The 9,076-nt window shown below is 34.3% G+C and overlaps 2 protein-coding genes and 1 long non-coding RNA gene across 3 annotated transcripts; 2 read left to right on the plus strand and 1 right to left on the minus strand.

The window, feature by feature from the left end:
- Positions 1–87: 87 nt before the first annotated feature.
- On the plus strand, positions 88–2,088 carry LOC100372612 (small integral membrane protein 15-like). Its single transcript, XM_002733612.3, has 2 exons — positions 88–218; positions 1,668–2,088. Exon 2 carries the CDS (start codon positions 1,678–1,680, stop codon positions 1,933–1,935), a length of 258 nt encoding a protein of 85 aa, XP_002733658.1. The 5' UTR covers positions 88–218; positions 1,668–1,677; the 3' UTR covers positions 1,936–2,088.
- A 1,724-nt stretch (positions 2,089–3,812) lies between these two features.
- Positions 3,813–4,600, plus strand: LOC146738910 (uncharacterized). Its single transcript, XR_014930373.1, has 2 exons — positions 3,813–3,927; positions 4,420–4,600. It is a non-coding gene; the product is annotated as an uncharacterized LOC146738910 (long non-coding RNA).
- Positions 4,601–5,082: 482 nt separating this feature from the next.
- Positions 5,083–9,068, minus strand: LOC100372463 (NADH dehydrogenase [ubiquinone] 1 alpha subcomplex assembly factor 2-like). The gene is made up of 4 exons (XM_002733611.4): positions 8,873–9,068; positions 8,429–8,515; positions 7,455–7,570; positions 5,083–5,416 (listed from the first exon to the last, which is right to left on the minus strand). The coding sequence occupies exons 1-4, from the start codon at positions 8,991–8,993 to the stop codon at positions 5,249–5,251; spliced, it is 492 nt and encodes a 163-aa protein (XP_002733657.1). The 5' UTR covers positions 8,994–9,068; the 3' UTR covers positions 5,083–5,248.
- Between the last annotated feature and the right edge of the window lie 8 nt (positions 9,069–9,076).

A 9,076-nucleotide genomic window follows, 5' to 3' on the forward strand; every position in this document is an offset into this window, starting at 1 on the left:
TATACGTTTTTAACTTGTATAATTTTTTTTCATTTCACCCACTTTTTTATTCGGCTTTTCCTGCTTCCCATAATCCTTTTGTCAAAATGGCAGCCTCCATAGTCTTTTAGCGTCGACTTGTTTGTTGGAATTTTAGCATTGGTATACGAGATACATGAGGGATTTCTGGCTTCTTTGACATTGCTGCTCTTTGTACACTCGACGACTGTTCAAGCAGGGTAAGTGGTGGTTACACATACCAGCTTGTTTTGTTCTGTAATGGTTGTTACATTTTTTTCAAACCTTGACTCAAATTAGTTCCTTCAATGGTAAAAACAGCGGTCTACCGTCTATAGATGTATAACTATGCTTACACCACATGAACTTTAATGTCATATTGAGCAGTGTTGCATTCGACGTAATTGACCTTACTTGATCTAATCTTCCGGGAATGTGACACTAACCTTAGACGACCTCACTGTTAATTGTGCAACTGAACCTCAGAACAGAATAGAACATGGGAGTTGAGGAGGTAAAATCTCTCCATTACCCCCATCAATAGAATAATGCTTTATTGATACCGTAAAGAAAGATTTAACATTTCTTTTTAGGTTTTCAGATTAATAAAGTAAATAATAAAAGTACATGAAATGTAAAAAATGATTTAAAAAAGAACTCAAAATTGATGAACGACAAAAATACTACAGACAATTATTAATAATATAAGAAATATTAAAATACCGTGATATGTAAGTATATCTGTATGCAGCACAGAATATGTATAAAATATAAAAGAACATGACAAAATAAAAGAATTAGTTTTGTTTATATTTAACTAAATATTTGCAGAGAGTGATAAGATGATTTGTATTTGGTGACTGTAGTACAAGATTAAATTGTTCGTTTTTGTTTAAGTTTTGGTAATCACTGTTAATTTCTTTAGGAATATTATATATATTAGTATAATATTATATTATATTAATATTAGTAGTCTGAGACTGAACTTAATAAGTCATAGTCCCTGGAGGACTAAGTCAACTCAATTTTCATAGCATGTCAATTGTAATGGGGAAGGAGACAATTATTGTAAACATCCTTTATACGTGTAACGTGCTGCAAGCTATATTGGGATAGGCAATATAAGTTTTATTTTTATTACTTGAGTACAGCCGTGACAGTCAACTAAGAATTGACGGGACATTAAGATGTTCAAAAACCTTAATATACTCTGCTCTGAACTAAATATTGTTAGGCTACAAATAGTTATTTTTTTTTTATACATTTTGGTGCCGAGTTCATTTTTTTTAGCTTGGGAATATTTCCTTGTAACATCTCTACCTACCCGAGAAAATAATTAAAGAAGAAACACTATGAAAGAAATAAGGGATTCTGGCATTGTGTGAAACGCTGCATATACTATTGTATTTGTGGAACATAAGGGGGGTGTAGTTAGAACTACATGTATGCTTCCATTCAATTCTTAAAGTCACATGTTTGTAATTTGTATTTACTCTTCAGGCACGAGATGAGTTTCAAGATGGCTTTACTTATGATTAATCAGCTTCCACTCTCAAAACAAACACTTGGCACCTAATTCCAGATCAGAGGGGATGTAATAAAATCTACAATTTAAAAAAATATTCTGTATAAATAAGATTTGATAAATACATTTTATTTATTTTCTTTAGACTTCTCAGTATGGGTTGGGAACCAGCAGACACATGGAAAGAATGGTTGGAGAAGAACATTATAATATGGGCTGCCAAAGATCCAGGAGGGTTCATCTATACAGTCCTGCTTTGTCTCACACCATTTTTTATCCTGAGTGGCATACTGGCATACTTCCTGGCAAAAGATATTGAGAAGAAAGAAAAGGACAAGAAAAGGAAAGCAAAAAGGGAAGCAAATATAAGGAAAGCACGAGGAAAACCAGAAAAAGAAAAAAAAGATAACTGACTGCTGTTCTTTGATTGACAGAGATGTTTGTTTGCAGTGGCCTCTCCCAAGGTTAACTTTTTAACTGAAGACTATTTTGTATGATTTATTAATATTTAGAATTCTGATTAAAAAAAAAAAGTAAAAAAGAATTAAAGGGTAACTTTAAGACAACTCCACTGTGATCATGGTCAATGTGTTAGAGGATCCACTGTGATCATGGTCAATGTGTTAGAGGATCCACTGTGATCATGGTCAATGTGTTAGGGGATCCACTGTGATCATGGTCAATGTGTTAGAGGATCCACTGTGATCATGGTCAATGTGTTAGAGGATCCACTGTGATCATGGTCAATGTGTTAGAGGATCCACTGTGATCATGGTCAATGTGTTAGAGGATCCACTGTGATCATGGTCAATGTGTTAGAGGATCCACTGTGATCATGGTCAATGTGTTAGAGGATCCACTGTGATCATGGTCAATGTGTTAGAGGATCCACTGTGATCATGGTCAATGTGTTAGAGGATCCACTGCCATGTCATTGAGTTTCCCATCTGAACAAAGTATAATTCACAAATCAATGAATCACAAATTACTTGTCAACTAATCCAGGATGAAAATTGGAAATATGGAAAGGATTTTTTTTAAATATTACTGATACTGTCATAAAAGTATAATAGGGGTGTGCAGTTTCATACATGCCAGCATTTTGACACTATTTCGTAAAATATTTATTCCTTTAACGATACTCCAATTTTCACAACAAGCCTTGCACTATGCAGACCTCATTCTCCTTCTCCTTCCCGGAGTTCCTTACAGTTAGGACATCTATGGTATCTGTGCCACCACACACAGCCAAGTGTTAAAATATGTTATCGATAGCTAATAATTAATTTTTTTTTAACGCAAGAGGGGAAATAATAATTACATATAATAATAATTTACAAAAGAAAATAATTTTATCATGGAATATCGCTTACTAAGGTGTTACTCAGTTTTTCAAACTGACCATTCTGCCGATTGCCAGGTGCAGAAATATAAACAAGTGAAAACATGTCATAGTATTGACAAGCTAACTCGGTTTGTTCTATAGAAAGTAAAAAATGAGCTTCTCACTTTGAAAACTGCCTGAATCTACAAACGTCACTTACAGTTTTGTCAGGTTGAAAATCAAGCATCCGCATGGGAGTGTTTTCATGAACATAGTACCACTGTGATGCATCAACCAATCAGCGACAAGCATCAGATCAAGCAATAGAACTCTGTATAGGAGTTTAAGACTGGTGGTAGTTTCCTTTTGTGGGTCATGACTAAATTTCGTCATTCGAAGAGTTTGGATGATAATGTTAACCACTTCTACATTGTCTGGCAATGTACACCACTAATTCAAGGCAAGCACCTTTGCTTGTGTATGACTGGGTTTGACAATCTTGTCAATGCAGTACAACACGTCGGCTATGGATTGTAAAGGAAAAGGGATACGAATGATGCAACGGAAAAGTGTAGCAAATTCAAATATTTATTGTACAGTAATAATTATGTTACAAAATGACTACTGTCAATTATTCACAACAATAAGCAGTTTTACTACTGTGACCAGCTCATATTTAAGATATACTTACAAAGTAATTTGTAGTATAACATAACAGATGTACCGGTAATTCCAATCTGATTAAAATCTGATGTAGTTTACGGGCTTTAATTATTTTGGCTATAAACTTATTTTAATTATATTTTTTATTACTTTTGTTATTAATGCCCTTTTATTTTATTATTTTACTTTGATTTTGATTTTGTGATTTTTTTTTAATTCCGCCCTACCTACATCTGATCCGACGCCTATGTAACAAGATTTCAATGAGACCCACTATCGACGATTTTAGTCAACGAATCACAGACCTCCTTCTATAGCGCACATGATGACGTCACCGGGCGGAGTCGGGTGGCAAACACAGTCAAATAAAATGGCGGATTATACTGACGTTAGCGACCGAGAATAACACGGCTTTTCGGTACGTTTATCATTGTCAAATGCAACGAAAGTCATTTTTATGTTAAAATTGTGGCTCGAATGGTTCGACTTTAGATCGTTATTTTGCATAGTTATTCTGGGAGTGACGATTTTGTTTCCACCGTTTCGACCGAACACCAGTGTCTTTTTCCAGTCGCCTGCCCTGGAGACGGGTGATGTTTTGTTGACGATTGGGCCAACATCGTCTACGGCATTGAAGCAGAGCTGTAAATATTCATCAAATTGTATCAACATTTTGTACATTATACAATAACTCTTTATTAAAGTAATTGAGCTGATTTGGACTGGAATAAAATATTTTTTATTGGAACACAACGCAATTGATCAGGAAATATTTTTTGCTCCAATTTTTTGCGTCGATGCCGTGGGCCGGTGACCGTTATACAATTTAAAATCAGTTTGCATTGTTTACTATAGCTGTTTACAGTGTTCTAATCATTACGATATACTTATTTTTTTGCTTCCATTCTAGATAATTATGCTCAGTGATGTAAAATTGAAGCGATGACTGAATGAACGAACCTTGGCTGGCGAAGATGTATCTGGAAGTGTACACATTTGTTGGAAGTGAAAAAAATATTCAATGTAATGACAAAAATTGTAAAATGCTGTGGAATTTCTTTTGCAAATAAAAATATACTAGCAATTTTCTATTAATGGTTTATTCAAGTGGGCAAAATATAATGTACAAAAAGATTGCCCGTAGAGTGTCGCTACACTGAAAAGTAAGCAACCGACAGCCTGTATAAAAGGAGGGCTGTGATTGGCTGTTACTTACGCGAGATTTGAACGGGACTTACATAGGCGTAGGATCAGATGTAGGTAGGGCGGAATTAAAAAAAAAATCAAAATCAAAGTAAAATAATAAAATAAAAGGGCATTAATAAAAAAAATAAAAAAAAATAAAATAAGTTTATAGCCAAAATAATTAAAGCCCGTACACTACATCAGATTTTAATCAGATTGCGGTAATTCAACATTATTTGTAGTGAACCAGTTCAACTTTGCTATATAAATGTATTTTAGTCATATCAAAATTTCCCCGTAATTTGTTAAACTCACTTTAGATTAGATTGAAAGGTTCTACATACAAAAAGTTCCCCATTCAACTTTTAAAATATCATTTGAAAAGTCTTAAAGAATACAAAAAATGTAGTGTCAAAACTTTCTTTGTAGCATCCATCCTATGTAGTAAATTGCATGTAATGGTACCCATGTGTCCAAAACAATTGATTTTAATAATCAAGTCTCTTTGCTGGTATCCCTGAATACATTGAACATTGGTCATAATAGATGCACAGTTATTTCTTTCCTGGTGGCTCCCATGCACCTGGCTGAAACTCGCTTCCCGTTGTGGTAGCATCAGATGACTTATCAATGTTTTGATAGACTTTGGCAGATGCATGTCCTTTTGGTATGGTGTGAGCCGAGTCAGCTATCAAGCCCTCTTCACGTGCCTTCTGTTGTAGCTGTGCAAGGTGTAACAGAGATATAAATTATAGAGAACCTTGCACCACTAATATCCACTCCTATATTCACTTTTTGAATACTGCAGAATATTGGTTTATTATCCCCACGTTCAACAAAAATAAATTTTAGTAAATATTATATAAACTGAGAGTAAATTACTTGTGTCAACTCATACAGTTGTTTTCATCTAATCTCAAATTAAATCAAACTATTTCTCTATTATAATTCATGAAAAATTAAGATTCAGAATTAAGTTTGATTAATTTTTACTAGCCCCTACACAAATGACAATTTCAAACAAACCATGTGTACTAAACTAACATTTTCAACTAAATTAATCAAAATGCTCATTAGAATCAACCTATCACAGCCCTGGTTACTAAATGCTCATTAGAATCAACCTATCACAGCCCTGGTTACTAAACTAATTTTAATTTCTTATCTTCTAAATCCTGCTCACCATGAAAATGCCTTGGTTAAAACAAATACGGTACCATAGTTTGTGGTTGAGGGCGCTGTTTGACTCAGGCGGAATTGGTTATCGATTTCAGCTATAGACCTTGGAGAACAGGGACATGCAACTGTGGGTATCCCTTTCATGTAACCTTAGTTAACCTTAATGTAATCTTTTTAGAGGAACTGACAAAGCTATGTCACAATACCAGTCTACTGTTGCATTCTTTCCTATTCCATAAGCCAAACATGGCTGCCAGGGTGTAGCTACAAAACATGAACCAATTTTGTGGTTAGAATATAATCTGAAAAATTACATTGGATCAAAACTGAATAGCCAAGTCTATTGATACAAGTGAAACTTAAAAATTGCAAAGTTAACAGTTTTTATTCCACTATGAAAACAGGAAAGAGAAACAAAATGAGTCAATTTTCTCTACGAGAAACAAAACTGCCCAATAGTAAACAATAATCTGTCAAAATTAGTGTCATTATAGCAAGTAGATTTGTCATCATATTTAAAAACGATATAACTTAGACTACCTGTTATACAGTGACAAATGTGAATAATGGCACAACATAACTTATCAAACATATAAAAATCTAACAACTGTTTTCAGATGTGTAAATCTACTAGGTATATGCATTAATGAGATTATCTATTACAGGAGATTATAATCCACATTGCACACAGAAAACTGGATTTTATTTTGTCTCTGTAGAAGTTACATGTCCCTATTTTCTAAGATTGAGCCCACTGAAATTTAAATACATAAGTTCCAGTAAGAGATCTTCCTTTGAAAACTCCATGAAGAGTGGCCTGAAGAATTTGGTGGAAACTTATAAAGCTAAAAAACTAAGATGATGCACAATAATAATAATAGTATGACGTAAAAGAATGGTAGACATTGCAAATAGAAAAAAATTGGTCATCATTTAGGAGAGCAGCAGCTTGCCAGAGAGGGCAGACTTTAAAACACACACTGGCTGAACAGTATCTGCCATAGTAGTGAGGTGAATGTTGATGGCCAGCAAAGTCAGGATTTGTTGTATTTCATTATAAAGTAATAATATATCTCTTATTTTACCAGTAGTCGTGCCCTATAGTGACAAAGTGCATCCATGATGTAAATGGGTGTAATGGACACTGTTCACCTTATCTGTATTGATCTGTTGTTGCCCTTTATTTAAACTTTAATGAATCCCCCATAGTTGGATAAGGAGAAGGGTCCATGGCAAGGTATTGTGTTAGGCGACGCTGAACACATTGTGATGTCTGGATCCCTCTCCAAATCCAATATGACACTGTTGGCGTTTCATTATTGTTGCTATAAATCATCATCAGAATTAAACAAATTTAGAAACGAATATACTTTGGGATGATGTCATGAAAATCTCTAACCACAATGATTTAATGTAAAAAATAACGTTTTATCAAGAATTGCTATATATTGTAAATGATGGATGCCTCACTGCTAGAGTTGTCATTTTGAAGGACAATGCTTTCACCTATCAAAATCATTTTCATGTCATTGAATTGTTTCGTCACTTGAGGGCATGACTTCATGCGTAGGTGTATTATACCTCTTTGTCTCGCTGGTCGACTTCCATGGCTCGAGTTTTTCTGATTTCTGTGTTCTTCTCTCTACCAAAAACCTCTTCCATTGTCGGTGGGTTGTCTCTTTTTCTCCTGATCCATGCTATGTTGTAATGAAATAATCCTGATTATTACAGAATACACATTATTTGTAAATGGCTGCCGAGATCTCATGGAGTCAAGTGACTTTTGTCTCCCAGATAGTGTTGCATTCTCTACTGACATTGCGTCCACTGTTCCCATCACCATGGAAACCTTGGTATTTGGAAGAGTGGACATAATCATTGTAGAGAATTGAACAGTGGTTGGGGTTCAAAAACAAGTCTTGTGGCTTCAAGAGATTTTGGCGGCCATTTTCATTAATGTACTACTGTAAAATACCTTATTTTAGCTGGAATTAATTTTCGCTGAAAAGACTTTTTGGGTGTTTTGTATGGAATGAATTTTCACTGATTTGTGACGAGTTGAATATAAAGTATAGGAAAAAAGGTATATTCGCTGGATTTTATTTTCACTGAATCATTCCTCTAACGAAAACAAAGTATTTTACAATATTAAAATTATATTGATGCATCTCTACATGTACACGCGAGTATCATAAAGTAACACACACATTACTGAGAATGGTGAAATTTATTTGAAAATCAGTTTATTGTTGTTTTCATTATGTTTAAACATGCCATCTAATTACACTTTCTGTAAATCTCGTTTATCCAGATTTTTCAGGTCGAAGATATTGTAAAGGAATTTTTAGTGACTAACACATGAACTTTGCATCACGCTCAACCCAGTCGTTCATGTTATTTGAAGCTACTGTCATCAATAGTTGGAGATCGCCAACTACTTCTGGCTACAGAAATTAAATATTCAAGTTTCTGATTATTTTTTCTTGACCTAACAAATCCTCTATGTGACATTATTCAGCAGTGCAAGAACATTTATTGTATAGACATGTACTCACAATCCCACTCTATCGGAATTGAATCTGGCTCGTATTCATGGAATTTTGTTGATAGTTCTACTAATCTTCGTGCTTTTCTCTGTCCACCTAATAAAGGAAAAGAAAGACCCAGAATCATGATCACTGCGTTTAGCCTACTCCACATGAGCCTACATATAAATAAATAAAAATAATACTTATCATACTTACCACACCATACCGTAATCACTAATCTCATTTAAACAAGAGAAATGTTGATTTCTCTTGTTTGGATTGCAAAATTTTTTGTGGGGAATTCTATTATGATGGTTATTATTTTTGTTTTTATTTGCATTCGCCCATTTGTTTATTCACCATTGTGCAATTTTTATTTTACTCTAACCCTCGACAAATCCAGTTTTCTTTTTTCACAAAACCCTATAGGTGGCAGCACACCGTGTTTCTAAATTCAGATTACATACTCACCAAATGCAGTTGTTCTTGATTGAATCTCATAATATTTATTTCCTAGGTGATCTGAACCTACGAATTGTTTTACGTATTTTGCTGCCCGACCTGAACCAAATAATGACCGCAGAAAATTCATTGTTGCCTAAAATAATATCCACTGAATGATAAACAACCCCGGTACCAGAACTGTGAACCACTTCACTCCAGCTGATATTTCAA

Source organism: Saccoglossus kowalevskii, chromosome 9 (genome assembly GCF_978046115.1).
Source record: "Saccoglossus kowalevskii chromosome 9, keSacKowa6.1, whole genome shotgun sequence".
NCBI lineage: Eukaryota > Metazoa > Hemichordata > Enteropneusta > Harrimaniidae > Saccoglossus > Saccoglossus kowalevskii.

Bases quoted from the DNA above. Each gene is read 5' to 3' on its own strand.
- LOC100372612 (XM_002733612.3), top strand. From the start codon at position 1,678: ATGGGTTGGGAACCAGCAGACACATGGAAAGAATGGTTGGAGAAGAAC.
- LOC100372463 (XM_002733611.4), bottom strand. From the start codon at position 8,993: ATGAATTTTCTGCGGTCATTATTTGGTTCAGGTCGGGCAGCAAAATAC. The intron at 8,516-8,872 runs GTGAGTATGTAA...TTCCTTTATTAG, and splicing joins ATCAAGAACAACTGCATTTG to GTGGACAGAGAAAAGCACGA. The intron at 5,417-7,454 runs GTATAATACACC...CACCTTGCACAG, and splicing joins TCGACCAGCGAGACAAAGAG to CTACAACAGAAGGCACGTGA.